Below are 16,615 nucleotides of genomic sequence, written 5' to 3' on the forward strand. Positions count from 1 at the left end.
GCAAGCTTTGAAGAAATGGTGCCGTTTATTTCAAGAAAAGTCGGGGAAACATCTTATTTCATGTTATTGTACCGACAAGATTCTTCATTCAGGCGTCCGAGCATCCTTCAGCCTTAGTAGTGTTTGGTGAGGAACTGCACAGTGGCTACAGGCTTTCCCAGACGGCACCGTTTGATGAAGGCGGGAAGATCCCATTTACCTGTGGGAGCAGAATGACATGTATTAGTACTTTCATAGTATTTGGAGGGGAAATGCACTCAAAACCCACATTTGTTTTGCAGAAATCAAAAATAATTACGCAGGTAAACCTCAAAAGATGATTAGACAACATGTTTTTTTTTTTAACCCGCATACATTTAGTACAGTCTGAGTGCAATCTCTGGTGCATTAGTGTTTCTCATGACCGCTCGGCCCATGTTTAAGGGATCTGAGGCCTAACTGAGCAGCACATGGCTCTGGGATGTGAGTCACTGAGAACAGCACTGCTGAAAATAAAACATGTTGCTGTAATGATGGAGGTGGGAACGCAAGGACGTATTGGCAAGAAGATATGATTCAATTGCCTGGACTGTTTTTTTTTTTCTCTTCCCTCCCCTTTTAAACAAACACCAGACGGCCATCCGGCTGGTATGACAATATCACTTCTTAGATTTTGACAACCGCTGATTCCCTGCAGCTTCCCCTCTCCCTTTACAAAAAAAAAAAAAAAAAAAAAAGACAAATTCACAATTATGATTCCAAGGCAACAAAAACCCTGCATGCTTAAAACTTGCAAACTTCAACAGATTCTAGAGCGAGAGCGAGGGTCCGCCTGCCCGCGTCCTCACATGTTGGAGCGTACATACGACAATGCCGTGCTCCCCAAACGCTGACATTCTGGTATTTCCGTATGTGGAGTAATTACACTAACAGCTGCTCAAGAATAGCGTAGGAAAGTTAATCTTTTGAAAAGAAAGCCAACTATTGAAACGGTCCAAATCTGTAGAGAGAATGGTCTCACAGTTAGGGGTTTGAGTCTGACTCGGATAGGAGCGTAACGTCTCGCTGCCGCGGCAGCTTTACGGGCTCGCCGTGGCTGTTTTCGCCATCAGGGAGGAGGCGAGCCGGGAGAAGAAACACACTTTGCCGCCGATATGCACGTCAAAGTGCGATCGCCTCCAAATCAGAAAATGTCTTACTTAAGGCGGTGATTTTTCAAATTACATATTTTTATTCTAACAAATCTTAAAGATTTATGTATATATCGAGCACCCTTCCCAGTCCTCACCACCTGTTCAGCTCATGACGGCGGTGTGTGCGGGTTTGCCGTGAGGTCGGGTCAGGGTCTGAGCTCAGCTGGGAAAGGTGATGAATGATAACTGGGGGAGATGAGAGGATGAGTACCTGAATCCTGCCTGGTCCCATCTGTGAATGAGGATTGCCTGCAGAAAGGGCTCCGATAATCAAGTGAGGGCAATGGAGTCAAGTGACCTGCCTGTATGATAGGGCATGGCCCCAGTGGCCCCAGTAGCCCCAGCGGCCCCTCTGGCCTGTGCTATCCGTGGGAGATAATGCACTGCCTCTGCAGATCCCCCCAAACCCCCCCGTGTGTCCAGGACAAGGTGCCTGACCCCTTAAAGGAAAGCTGAGGGGTGAGGCAACAAACTTTACACTCAATCATGTGACATATTTGACACTCTTTCCTTTTTTCATAAGAAGAACCGGCCTCACACTAATTTTTAGGCAACATTTCCTAAAAACGGAGAATGTCACACCGAAGATCATATTATTGTAGACTAACGATCAGACGGAGAGTCAAAAACCAGGCGCTGCTTGTAAGGCTTTACACACATAATCCTGTCTAAAGCTGTGCAATCATTGGGCGCAATCCAAAGTGAGGCAAAAATTAACAATAACTGGCGGTATCGCGCCGGCTGGTACCCTGCAAATGCCGAGACTAACACAAGTGACCTTAAAATAGGCTGGTGTCTGTCTGTTTGTAGTGCAAAGACGTGTTTCTGCCGCTCCCATCTGCCTGCTCATGGAAAGGACAGATAGTGTGGGACCTGAGGGCGATGTTCAGAGTCTTCCTGCCTCCCCTTTTGTTTCCACCTTGCTTCGATGTCTGGGTAAGGCAGGGAGATCAGGATTGCTGTGAGGTGACACAGAACTGCTACATTTAGTGGTGTGGGCGGTGTCCCTGCTAAACCTCTTATGGTGTCTCGAAAATACTCAAAAACCAAGTGATCCTGTTCATCGCAGCGGAGTAAGAGGAGCCATGTCAGGGGAAGAGTTTTACGGAGCTTTTATCATGTAACAAATTAAGTCATAATAATGTCACGAGGCGGGGAAATTCTTCGTGGACGTCGGAGGTCAGGGGTCAACCACAGTGACACGTCTGCCGATCTCCGCTGACAGCCTGCTGTCAATACAGAAGCATCGCTACCGAATGCTCGCCGGAGGACTCTTAAAGTGATATGCCGCATGTTGAATTTGTAGTATTCTTCACCTGCAAATAAGTAAATGAATGAACGATTAAATGACCCAAACAATTAATAATTTATCAGAAAAGTTGCTGATTCTGTTTTCACGTTTGTGCACAATATTTGGCACCTTGGTAAGTTCATTAACGTAAATAATACGTTATTATTTTTGTGTGGAGTTTGGGAAAAATCTAGAAACTTTTACCTCTAAAAAAAAAAAAAAAAAAAAAAAACCCAACAACCAGCCAAATTTCAAAACGTCAAAGCGTTCCTTTAAGGCAGCCGACTCCTGGCTGAAACTCAGGCCTGCTGTAGCAACCAAATCCTGGCTCTGTTGACTCCACGCAGCTCTGATTAATGGTAGAGGCTGTGGGTGGGTGGTAGACATGGATCTGCCCATTACCACACTGCAACATTGCAAATGGCTTCAATTACTGTGGAGTGTGCTGAGCTGGCAGTAGGGGCTCTAGGAGGCAAGATGAGCAACGTGCACCATCCAGCAGCTAACTCCACTGTGATCCATTCATTCACACAACATGATCATCATAAAAACAACCCCAAAAAAAAAAAGAGATCAATCTTTTCATTTTCGGCCAATAATTCTGATGCTGTCTTGTGATCATCACCGTTTTTTTCTTTAATGTTTCTGGTCAATCTCCAGTTGAGGTCCCATCGGGGAGACGAGAGGCTGGATGTGTGAACAGTGCATGTGCAAACTACTGCGTCGGCTGAAACAACACTAGACGGCCTCTCTCAAGGCCCCGGTTTCCCTACCCGGGAACGCTAACACTGTTTCCCTTGACAAACTCGCTCGCCGGCACAAAACAGTAGCAGGACATATTGAGGGCTTGCCAAGTGGCTGACAAGTATCACGAGGGCCTGTGTGCCCACGCCTGCCCCCCACCCTGGCACAGGGGCAGCCACCAGTTAGGGACAGCCTTCCTGAGCCAGAGCGAAGGGGGGATTCCCTACGATCACGCCCCTGTGCCCGGTGCCAAGAGCGCAGGGCCCCCCCGTAGATCCTTGTGTAACAAACCAGCTGTCACCATCAGTTCACTGACCCACATTCATAACCTTATCACAGGAGGCACAACAGACTCCCACCATTCTGCACAACAGCCCCGCTCCACCTCTCATTGTTCGCCCCCTTTACTACTTAAGCGATGGTCAGAGATGAAAAGAAAAAAGACGACAAATTTGCGATAAAATTGAGTCAACGACTGCGCTACTGGAAGTGGAAAATGATCATTAGGAGTCTCCCACCCACGGCTAAATGCTCTCCCTTTGCAAATCACATCAATTAATGTCATGGGCTATGAAAAATGCTCTCTGTGTCATACCACATGGAGGGAGGACAGACGCTAATAAGTGAACATACTTAACGGAGGAGGTGGGGAGACATGGGATTCCCTCCGCTCCTCTTGTCTGTGCGGGAATACCGCGCTCATGGCCAAGTGGAGGACGACAATAATACAGCAGGTACGCCATTAAATTCAACCAAAACCAATAATAACTGTAAAATTGAATATTTTTCTATTCATTAACCATGACTGGGCTTTCATTCTTAATATGTCACGCAGCGTCTATTTCCATTACAAACCCCTCTTTACAAGGGCAGTTATCCTCTCCAGAATTGACCCACCAAACGAGACATTTGATTAGCCAAGAGTGAATTTTTTCTTAATTTCATTTCCCCTGGAATAGAGAGAACGCTTTGCAGGAGAGAGGAAGTGCGACGGCGGGAGTTAAACTCATCCAGTCGATTAAGGATGGGTGGATCCACACAGTTCAATCGCTTCATGATGTGGGGGCAACTTCTGTGTTGCAGAAAATTAGTATGCTCCAGTTTATTTTGCACAAAAAGATTAAAATATTCTAAACAGCAGGCTATTATTCATGCTACTATTTCTTCAGCCTAACTAGTTCTGACACAGTGAATGCTATAACAATACCTCCCCAAAAATGTGGATTTGGATATGTAAAATACTCCAAAGTACATGTCTTTTGACATTTCCTTTTTTCAACTTCAAACAGCCCTCAGACTAATGTGAGTGGATTGTTTGCTGACACAGCCGTCAGAAACTTCAAACAGCGGAGATTGGCAGCTCCGCTCATTCACGGCCACGGCGCTTGAAGTCTCACACCGCCCTGATCTCCCCTCAAAATCACTGACTGTGACCCGAGTCGAGCAGACAGACGGGCACGCCTCCTGCGAGGTTCTGCACTGTACATCCAAGTGCAGTTGCCCACCTCCGAGAGACTTTCCATCAGAGGGGGAGGAAAAGTCAGACAACCTGACGGATAAACAAAACAACAAACTCCGCTCTCTGCATGTCTTTTGAGAGACAAAAGTAAGGAAGTGATCCGGTATATGAGCGGTAATCAATGCGATGCGTTTGTGTACACTATGCATGTGTTCTGACTGTCAAGACGTGGTGAGGCTGACTGGTGCAGGTGTGCGTGGGAGCCAACCACACTCGTCCTCTTGACCCTGCAGGCATTAAAACTGCAGCAGACTAACCTCATTAACATTTCCCTTGTTAAGTTCAAGCACTTGGAGAAAACGATCTTCCTAAAGCAACTCCAAATGCTTTGATTAAATGCTTAGAATTGTTTGTTGAATTATGCGTAATGGCACCGCCACGGACCAAAACCCTGGGCTTAAAGGTGGTTCCGCGGTGTCTGGCTGGAGTCTCTTGGGGACGTTATACGATAATGATTAAATCGCTAATAACGGCAGCTTCAGTCTTCTAATATGGAATCATTTCACCCTAAATAAAGGATTAAAGCCCACTCAAAACAAATGACGCAACACCTAAATCAAATTGAATGTCGTAAAATGACACACTTCCTACAGTATGTCAGGAAAAACACAAAAATACCTGCAGTAGTCTATACAGAGCGCTAAAACACAAAACCTATAACCACAAATAACGTGGTTAATTTGAGAGGAAATGTTTGGGCCTCGGTGCAATCTCTCTATTGCTGAGTCAACAACTAAGTGTTGGCAGTTGTGTTGATCAGTGTTGCTATATGATGGATGAGCCTGCGGGGGCCCACAGTGCAGCGGACTCAAGGTGCCGGTGAGCGGAGTCATTACCGCGGAACGAGTTCTCCTTCTTGGTGAGTGACACTGGGACGTCTGGAAGCTGCTCAAACAGCCTGAACTGGTAGCGGTGGAAACCAGATTTCTCCGGCGGGGTTGGACGATTATATTCTGCGTGGAAAAAAAACAACAACAAAGAATCAGAATCAGGAGAGCCGAGACCGGTGATAGTAAATAGCAATACGCGGTATACGATTAACGCAATGATGCAACTGAAATCTAACAGTGGGCTAAATCTTTGAAATCCCAATTCTTTCCATTCACTCATCCTCTGGATCTGGATTATTTTTTTTAAAACAATAAAACAATGGTAGCTGCGGATGCAAAAAAAAAAAAAATGTAACCTTTCATTGCGAGTGCTCTTCACTCACTCTGGGGTGTGGGTAATAAGCGGGCTACATTTTTCTTTTGGATAAACCCTCTTTAATCAAAACACTGCAGGAGAGTAAACACACTTCACTCTCTCAGGATGCACATCCGACTCTCAGCTGTTGAGAGTCGGATGTGACTGTTGCACCCTCACAAATGTCTGCTGCTAAACAAAGGCAGGTATAGGAGCAAACATTATACACTAAATGAAAAGTGAGTGAGATGGACATTTTAAAGACAACAATTAAAGATGAATTGAATGGTCACTTGAAAACCACACTTACCAGTGAGGGTCTGCCCATGTATCTTTCCTTCCTGGAGTGTTCTGCCCTGGAAATTCAGACAGAGTCGGTCAAGCAAAGCATCCAAAGAGGTTTTTTTTAAAAAACAAACCGAAAACAAATAAAATACTTAACAATATGACAACAGAGAAGATGACCCAGTGGGACATTACACTGCTTCCTACAACACAACGCCACTTATGCTTTGTGCTAATACAGACAAATATTCTGCACTCACTTAGCTCAGTGGTCAGTCCTTGAATTAGCACCCACGACCAACTAGAAAGAGGCTGGAGAAGCCATTTAGTTCCCAAGCCAATTTCATTTGGAGCCAATTCTGAGACAGTTTAACTTTTGACTATAGACGTATATTGTCATATCGAGGAATTTTTAGCAAGGATGGATCCATAAAACATTGGAATTAGGTGATAATTGGAAAAAGACAATAATTTGTCGCTAGTAATCTAAAAATATAAAAAAAAGACAGTTTCCAAGCAAATTAAACCATCTGAGTGGATTTCCAGGTAGCAATTCCCCATATTATTAATTGTACATTAACTTCCCGTTGCCTAGAAACAGTCATCATGTCACCCGATGTGAGGCACAGATATTTTTCATGAGCATTTTCTACTGTATATTTGTCAGGTTAAACCCCCTCATCCTCAGGAATCACACAGTCAGGCACCTCGCACTGCAAATTGCACACAGGAATGTTTGTTTAATAGATTTGGCTGCTCACTGCAGAACGACTACATCCTTGAGTGGGAGGAAAAAAGACTAAATATGTTGTCTGTGAAATGGCCCAAAACCCACTTGAGGTAAGCATGGAAGTCCCCCATCACCGGCATCAAATATCTGGTCTCTACACCTATTTCTGTCCTCTTTTTTACTCCGCACAAAGGCTCCCCCTACAGGCTGACAGAGGTACTGTGTTGGGAGACAGCCTGCAAGGACAAAAGACATCCAGGATACGGGGCTTTTACCTCTCATCCCCTTTGATCCTGAAGCACATTTTAGTCAAAAATAGTTGATAGCAATATATAAGAATGGCACAATAGTCTTTATTAGAGTTTATTTTTTTCCATCTTGGGAATGTTGCAAACACACTTTGTGCTCAGTAATTATGATATCTTTTTAAAAAGGTCATGAATGATCATGTTTGAAAGACAACCATGATCCCCCTTTCTCAGTGATTTAATAAATCACCTCAGCATGAGTGTTTGATTTAGATTCTTGACAAGGAAAGGAAAATATTTTGTTTGCTCTCCAGTCATTATGTGGAGAAATAGGAAACTGGACGGATCACAAATGCTGTTTGGAGATGGGATGGCGATGGCACATAGTGCCAATTAAAAATGTTACCACTCTGTTATAAGTACATGGTGTGTCTGTAAATCTAGAGATGCGGTTATAACTCCTTACAGTGTATCATTTGCATGTGTCTCTTTCAGTAAAGAAATGCAGCAGCAGCAGCAAAGCGTGTGTCCTCTACTGTACATCATCTCATCTAGAATCATGTAACTGCTGTCGAGCAGATTTAGCAGAAAGTATGAGAGTGCAGAGCACCAGTGTTTACACAGCCTGCTAAAATTCAGAAGATTAGTTTCAACTGTGAGTATCTTCATCCACTGATCAGTGAGAAAAAAAAAGAAGCTTTATTTAGAAATAGCAAGAGTCCTGCAGCCTGCAGGATCCAAACCCATTGCCATAGCAACAGGTAGTCAACATTTGAGCGTGCAACATTTTCCCACATCTTAATGCTTGGCTCTCGCTCGCTCTCCACGGCACCCCTCTGCCCTTTTAATTTCATTACAATACATAAGAGTAAAGACAACAGAAAATTAATGCAAACGTTAAAAGACGAGTCAATCGTATGCAGGACTCGGACTGAATCGCATGTATTAATATTCACAATATATATAGAAACGTTAAAAAGCGATGTTTTTTGTGTGTGTGTGTGTGGTTGTGGTGGTTTTTCTACTCCCGAGCAGCAGAGCTGGCATCACAGTCGTTGTGACAGGGCAAGGCAGTGTTGAGGTCACCGACTCCTGATGCTCGCTGGGGAGTGACGGACTCGCTCACACTAATCTAAAGGACATTTTCACATGGTGGGCGGCCTCCCTCGGGGACCCTGCTGTGGGGGAGAGACACGGGGCGTGAAAAGTTCGGACCACCGAATGATTGACAGCCGCTCGCTGTGTTAATTGTGTTTTGTGTATTAGGGAAAGGTTCTGCTTAAAGTGTGGGTTTTAATATGTGTACCGTTTTAAAAGTTGCAGCGTTTTTTTCCTTCATTAGAAATAGAATTTGGAAAAGGTGAAATGCCACGTTGCACGGATACTTTCACCCAAAATTAAAATGCATTATTTGAGCAGTTGGAATTGTAGTTTCACATCATTAAATTCTAATGCCTCTCGATCATGGTGAATGGTTTTCTTCTCAACCCCACCCGTGCAAAATCTGGGAATGATGATGTCATAGATTAGCGGTATAATATGATTACAAGGCTGACATAGTTGTAGCCACCAATATGCTGGTGAACGAGCGCGGATACACAGTTGCCGTCTCCTTGAAGTGACTGCAACTCCGGCTTTGCTGCCTGGATGATAGATGTCATGGCTTCTCGCCGCCCGGAGAAGTTTTTCCATATAGTAAATCCATTACGGCTTTGTTAGGGCGAGTCTAAAGTCACATAGCGCATTGATGAAGTTAATCTGGGATCAATGATATCCTCAGCCAGGATGATACTCTTGAGCTCAGGGTTAGGAAAGTCAAAAGCGCTGAGGCTCCACAACCCAGACGCTGAAAAGTTCCCCAATAAAAACAGTAGGAACGGTATCACACTTTAAATACAACTATTATCACGTCTGGTTTCAGGAGACAAAAGAATGAAACATGAGAAAGCATGTGAGTTGGTTTCTTGTAATAATAATCTCAATTCTCCGGTATATCACACTATGACAACACAAAGGTTGACCATCTGACTAAACATATTTTGGGGGGATTTTCAACAGCAGCTTGGACGATTGTAATTGTACAGTATTGTTTGCTCCTCATAACAATGAAAGCAAAGCATGTAGACACATAAATGGACAACCAATCATCCGTAAGCGTCTCTGATCTGAAGCTCTCGACTGAAAAGCAGCCGAATATTAAAATGCGTATCTTTACCGTGAGAGCCCAGTGGAGTACTCGCGGCTGCTGCGTCAGTGTTTCAACTGTTGGAAAATGTGCAAGTTATGTCATTTCAACAGCTGAAAGTTGAAAAAGAACTGCCTCATTATCTATGCGGTTACCAAGGAACTCACTATCAGTGCTTCCGAATAGTGTAGGCATGTAGGCGCTGCATTTAAATTTGTATGTCCATGAGTCACACAAAGTCTTCTAGTTTCAGTCACTCATAGAGATTAATATGTGTATATATATAAATGCTACCTAATGTTGTGATCATATTGTATATTTTGGGATGTTCTGAACTATTCTTTAATATTTATTGACTCATGTTGATTTCATATTTGCACAAAGCAAACATTTACAGGAGAGAAATGTTTGCTGTTTAAACTCACGACAGGCATAAAAGCTACATATACATATAAACAGTTTATCATATGCCAGCGTCACATTATTAAAAGTCTGAAATTAAGAGGAGAAGCTTAGTAGTTCAAAGCACTTTTCTCAATGACAAAGATACCTGCACTCACAGTATTGATCTGAATGAATTGAAATAATTCATTGTGACTGCATGAAACCGATTATGAATGAGTCCTGCCTTTTTTTAAAAATGTATTTGGTTGAAGGACAAACCAAAGATGTTTCCTTCAACTGTTAGTAAAAGCAAAGAGCATAAATGACCCGTGTAGAGTTTATGTGAAAGTTATTAAGTCAAACTACGCTTTGAATTCCCATACAAGGGGAATGCCCATTCTTGTGGCTGTGAATCACACACACTGCAACAGTGTGGGAGAGGCAGGAACTGACAGAGAAATGAAGTGAAAGCATCAAGATGGCTGTTTAACATTTGATATACTCAACAGAAAAGAACAACCTTCAAGAGGAGAGCGTTACGTTAAGAGTCTAAGAACCTGAAACAAGGGGGAAGGGAAAGGCCTGGACTGGATAAAAATGTAAATCAAGACGATACCATTGGCTAATTATTCATGGTAAGTGTCAGGCCATCTACTGATATATTTGGGGCAGCAGGGGGTGCAGTGAGCAGGGACACCACCTTTTGAATGGAGGGTCTGAGTTCGGGACTGGAAACAGGAAACTTCAAGCTGGAGGGGTTTCTTCATTTGCCTTTCGCTCTGCTCAGATTTCCATCCACCGCTTCAGACACCAGATCCAACTCATGTCCGTCCAGCTGCGGCGTTACGGACACTTCATCGCGCCGCTCCCCTGTTGTTTCATCGCGGGCCACAGCTTGCCTTCATGTTTTACTGACTCTCTTTCACACTATGACTCAGGCAAAAGCAGAAAAGGATCCCGGACAACCTACACGTTATGAGCAATGAATAATTCTGAAAATCTGGAAACTGCAACGCACCAGAGCTTTTTTTTCTCTTTGGGTCACGTAATAGCCTGACACGCCAACTACCAACATTCAGCACAATCGACTCTCCGTTCCAAGTTGAAACGCAACCAAAGCTGATCCAGACCAACTCATTTATTAAAAATCCGCCCTCTGAATTCAGAATTAGTTTGCAGTAGTTTTATTACCACAATGACATTCCTGGAAACGGCCTATTGATGGGACACCGATGCACCTCTCAAAGTGTCCAGGTATCAGCGAGGTAAATTGCCCATCATCTGAAATCAAGCTGAATATTATACATGCATTGTTGACTCCTCTAGGCCTCAGAGGAGGAGATGAGCTGTGTGTTTGTATAACGCGTCTACATAACTTCCGCTGGGAATCCTCTGACAAGAGGTAGGAGTCCGTGAGGAGGTGGTGAGAAGGTGCAGGGGTGCGGCTTCACCAGGAATACCCACTTGCCCAACAACCCTTCTCCTTTTTTTTTTTTCTGTGTGGGTGAGTGCTTCCCTTTGTCAGTTACTCATGCACCTCCCTGTATGTGCACCACTTCCCTCCTCCTCCCTTTTGCACACCCTGTAAACCCACACCTACGACAATCAGCACCCACGTCCTTCTAATGCAGTTCTGAGAGCATCATTCTCCCTTTTACTTGCAGTCAGGCTAACAGACGGGGAGAGAGAGCATGACAGATGGTGTTCACAGCTCTATTTCTGAGGCTGGACTCGTACCGCCGCAGCACCCCCCCCCCTCCCCTCCTCGCCTATTCCACTCAAGCCAAGTGCTTATGACTGCCTCCTCATCTTCGCCTCAGTAATCAGCCCATTCATTTGCAGGGTTATTGTGAATTAAAAGTCTGTTTCTCACAAGGAAACCTCACCATTTACAGGTTAAGCAGTTGTTTTTCTGCCTTCAAGAGAACATCAGAGAGAATCGCATCAAAGCCAAGCTCGGATACTTAGTCATCTTAAGCAAGAGGGGACATTGAATTTCAGTTCTTAACAACAGAATTCTCTCTAGGATTTCAGTGTAATCTGTCACAAATTGAAATTGAGTGGGTGAAAAGATTCTCTGGTGTTGGTGAAAAGACACCAGCTCACCTGACTTCACCAACGCGGCGTGCAACAGTTTTACTGACAAAAGATTTCACCACTTATATAACAGCTGAGGATACTTAGTTACTCATGTTTCCACGTTATTTCCCTGTCATGTCCACACCATCCACCCATGCACAATGTCTAACCCACTTACACTGCTCAGGAATGCAGGGGGCTGGAGCTTCTCCCAGCACAGAGAGAAGTGAGGACACTGATCAGGTTTGTCATCATCTATTACAGGTCTGAAATTTCAAGCTGTGCCCCAGTTTGGACAAAGTGCCATAAAGAGTCAAAGAGGAGTACTGATGTTGTACAGTACACTGTTGGGGGTGCTATAAAGTAGTTGCTAAAGGTAGAATATGTGTCCACTGTCAGACTCCTAGTCCCATACAGCTATAGCAACTTGTAGCTGTACTGAGCACTTTGAGATTCATCCATCCACCTTCCTAGTCTCGAACATTCTGCAAGCCGGACTTCATGTTTCTGGATTATCGGGGGGCCCTAACTTTGGCTGACGGGCTCCTCTGTGTAAAGATCCGGGCTGCCACTCAGCCAGTAACGGCAAAGTCTTTATGGGGTGATTTGCAATCGAGGGGTGTCTGCCCTGACAAACCCCCCTGTTGGGAGGTAGAGGGTCATTAGTTAAAGCAGCATGAAAGTACTTGAGGTAAAGAGACAACGTATTCAAGAAGAGACAGCATGATTGATATCCTCGAACTATGACAGAAAGGAAATTATGACTGAGCATGCCTTTGAGGAGTGAACGATGGATGCTGCTGGCCTAAGCATATAAAAGTACAGTTTTCCTGGCTGAACTTAGGCTAGAACTTCATGTATATGATGAAGTATGGTACATGCACCACCCCTGACCCACCCTTCCTAAAACTGCTGGTCAACGTCTCTGCCGACCCTCCGAAGGGGCTGGAAGTTGAAGCAGTAACCTCGATTTGGTGGCCAGTAAGAAGCCAGGCATTGGGCAAGGGATTCCACTACCACGGCCAAAACATATTCAGGCCTGGGCACAACCAACTTAGACATCATTAAGATGCTCTGCTCTCCACTTGAAAGTTACTCTTTCTCTCTCTCTCGCTCTCCAACACTTCCAACTGGCCGTCGAGCATTCATCCTTGCCAGGAGGTCCTCCAGGATCTGGAATCGGCGAGTCAACTTCTGTCAGGTTCAACATGATCCGTCAAGCTGGAGTGAAATCTGCATGAAACAGAGAGTCTGCACCACTGATGTCAGCTGCAGACAAGCATGCATCCCTATCAAGGGACATGCCAAGGCCATTGTTAGGAGCCACATTCCTACCAGCCAGCACCCAGGAGCACACTTGAGACCACATCTACATGGACCTCTACGGTGTAGCGTACCATGTGGTGGTCAATTACACTCATAGAGGCTATCGGGGGTCTCCGTGGACTCAACCATCCTAGAGTTACGTTTCGCATGCTGATTTCTATTATCATATGGCCCACAGTTAGCCGAAGATCAAACCCATATCCTGCAACTGAGCAAAACAAGCGTGAAGAGGCTGAACCAGGTGCTGAAGAACGGCATCAGAGCTCAGCTAACAGATGGCTTCATCTTCTTCGTGGAAGCTCCACGGTGCTCTTCAGAAGCTGGTCTGTAGCCCATGCAGGTCACGATTACCATCCTACCATCGTCTTTGAGATGGCACGCAAACACACCTATAGGCAAAGCCCAGTGCTGCATGAACCGGGAGTAACGTTAGCCGTTATTTTATAGCAGGCAACCTTGACTTCTCGGCTGAGCAGCTGGTAGATGTGTATGGCAGTTATAGCATGTACACGTTATGTTTTATTCATGTTTTGCAAAGTAGAAGTGATGTTCCCCCCCACCCCCACTCCCAACGCCCAAAAATAGGGAAAATATAACTTAATTAATTAAATCAGTTAATACATAAAATAAATAATACTGTTAGTTAAATTCCAAATTTGACTTGTTAATGTGATTTTTTGACCCCTTTAAAATTGATGATGATTTACCTTTTCGTTGGTTTAAAATCAGCTAGTAAAGTGGCTACTTGTGAACCAATCCAGTCGTACATGTTGCCTCTCAACTCCAGTCTGGCATCTCAAGTTGCCAATCGGACTGGAAACAATGAGCAGCGCACGGAAAGGGAAGTCTTCACCAGAAAAAACACAAACGTAGCATGCTTGCCCTCAGAGGCTTATCTGTTGTCAGACTGATAAGAGGGGTTTTTAAAGATAGTATCAAACACAATAATGATAATACTTTTAATCTGGAGTCTCCCGTAACAGTAAATGAGCCTGTGTTGTGAAAAAGCCTAATGGGCTTGGAGTCTGAGTTGATTGGTTGGTGGAGCAACTTAATGGGGATCAGCTGAGCGGGATGGATTGGCCTCAGCAGGACAGGGTGAAAGCCAGTGGGGGAGTCACCCATGATGTGCTTCAGTGCGCCGACAAATTAACCCACTTAACAATAGCCTGCTGGAATAATGGCTTTAGTAAAGAAACTCATTTGGCTTTGGTAATGAACTGAGTTGGAAACATAAACAGTCCAGTTATTAAGTGAACTCCAGCCATCACTGACATCGCTCAACACGCACCGCCATGCACCCAAAACCTACACTAACGCTGGCAATGCTCATTAGCAGGGACGCGCACTATTACTCAAATCACTGATTTAAGAAAGTAGCCACCCAAACTCATTATCACACTCATCTATTCTGGTCTAATTTGCATAAATTAGAGATCTGCCTTAACAAAGTGGCCGTGCTGGGTTGGTCATCTCGTTCTCACGGAGCAGATTGGGCCTAACGGGGCAGAATAGAGGCCAGAGTGGAAGTGATTTAATAAGATAATTTCATTCAACCTGGGTTGCTGCTTCCAAGTGTGTGTGTGTGTGTGTGTTGGTGCTGATGAGTCTGTACTTTAGTACTGCTGAGGGAAGCCCAAGCGTGAGTTCCCAAGGTAACAGTCGGTTTGAGTGGGGGCTGGCTGAGTCATTTGAAGGGAATCCTGGAACCTGAACAAGGCTGCCCACTCGCCCCACCCCCAGCTTCATCAGCACAACAAGCAAACAAGGCACTGACATGTCCCCATGTAGGGCTTCCCACTGATGGGGGTGGCACTGGAAAATCCCAGCCTGAGCTTGCCTACGAGTAGCATCACACACACACACACACAGACGCGAGGCCTCACCGCTGCGTGGCTGCAGCGGTTTCCGGCGGTAAGAGCAGAAATCCATGGAGATAGTAAATTAATACGTTATAATGGAGTACAAATACATCCAGGCACGTGCTGGATTTTGATTAAAACATGAGAGGATGGGGGAGGTGTAAGGGGGTGGGTGGAGGAAGAGGCAGATAATGCTTATTAAAGCAGTCAATGGCATAAAATTAAAGCCGTTTTTTTTTTTCTCCTTCTTCTTCTTTTAAGTGTGAACAGTGACACAAAATAAATGAGAATTGAAACCTTGTGGGCCCAGAGGATGGAGGAGGAGGAGGAGGAGGAGAAAGAGAAGTGAGAGGCCGAGGCGGAGGATGAAGGAGGAGTAGGTGGACAAGAGAACGAACTCTTTGCCCACACAATTAATCTAATTATTAAGAAATTAAAAGAGATCAACAGGCGTGTAATTGACCACTTAATTAGTTCAAGGTCAGTCTACTCTTTTGACTTTGGGAGGAGGGCGGCCCACGGTGCAACGAGACAGGGAAATCTGCCTCAAATATCATGTCATTTGCAATGATTAACAAACTAACAATCAGCCACAAGTGTTTAAACACAGATGAGGTTTTCCAGATTCATAATAACTGTTTTATGTGCCATTATGTCCAATATTGTGTCATTCGTATATATAAAACAAAGGCAGCGAACCATTTAAAACCTGAATAATAATGTTAGTAAAAAAAATAGTACATGAAGTCAGTAATCCGTGCTGTTAAGAGTAGTCATTTTATATGCTTCTGTCCGCGGTTCTATCTGTTGATAACTCTATAGTTCATTCAGTGTCTTTAGTCATTAACAACTGAGAGCCGGCACAAAGGGATTTAAGAGGCAGCATTACTGTTTTGAATCGCTGGATGTTTAATTCTTCTATTATAATTGAGGTAGGAGCGAGACAGAGGTTATGGTAACTGCTGGAAACCTGTCCCACTTCACAGAAAGGTTAATGAACCTTACAAGTCCTATGGGAGATGGAGTATGCTATTAATTTGACAAACGTGGGAAATAAATGCTTTTATGCTTTTATTGACGGTGACCAATAGCGGCCTTTGCTGAAATGAAAGGTTTTAGTCTTTTGGGTGCTTTGCTATGAGGCAAAACAATAATGTGGAATGCATTTGTTGGAAGAAACTAAGTACATAATTGTTTGAATAGCAATTTTCAGGCCAAAAAGCATCTTCATTATTAATTCCTACTTTTTGGGGGAACATATACAGCGCAAAATGTACAGTAACCTCATTCATGTTATGAAACATCGGCCTTTATTCTGAATACATTTGTGGCGATGAGGGATTTTTTAAAACGCTGTATTTTAAAATCTACATATTTCCACAATCCATTTTATGCACTGCTGGTCTGGGTTGCGTTTTAACAGGGCACCAAGGGTATAATATATTGACAGCTGGAGAGGAACATGTGCAGCGGTGTCGGCGCTAACCTGAATGGGGTTAGAGGGAATCATCGGGAAAGGTGGCTGCGATACATCAGGACACAGGTTTTAGGCACAGCACCAATAATGCATACAGTGTGCATGATTAAGAGATTAAATGGATAATC

The 16,615-nt window shown here is 44.2% G+C and overlaps 1 protein-coding gene across 1 annotated transcript in view; it reads right to left on the reverse strand.

Moving 5' to 3' along the window:
- pebp4 (phosphatidylethanolamine binding protein 4) overlaps positions 1-16,615 on the reverse strand; it is a 46,877-nt gene continuing 30,262 nt past the window's right edge. Inside the window, exons 5-7 of the mRNA XM_084025299.1 lie at positions 6,222-6,267; positions 5,563-5,679; positions 1-199 (exon numbers count right to left, since the gene is read on the reverse strand). Coding sequence (XP_083881425.1) covers positions 114-199; positions 5,563-5,679; positions 6,222-6,267 — 249 coding nt within the window. The 3' untranslated portion in view covers positions 1-113. The remainder of the gene's footprint in view (positions 200-5,562; positions 5,680-6,221; positions 6,268-16,615) is intronic.

This window comes from Eutrigla gurnardus, assembly GCF_963514095.1.
Source record: "Eutrigla gurnardus genome assembly, chromosome: 13".
In the NCBI taxonomy this organism is placed as follows: Eukaryota; Metazoa; Chordata; class Actinopteri; order Perciformes; family Triglidae; genus Eutrigla; species Eutrigla gurnardus.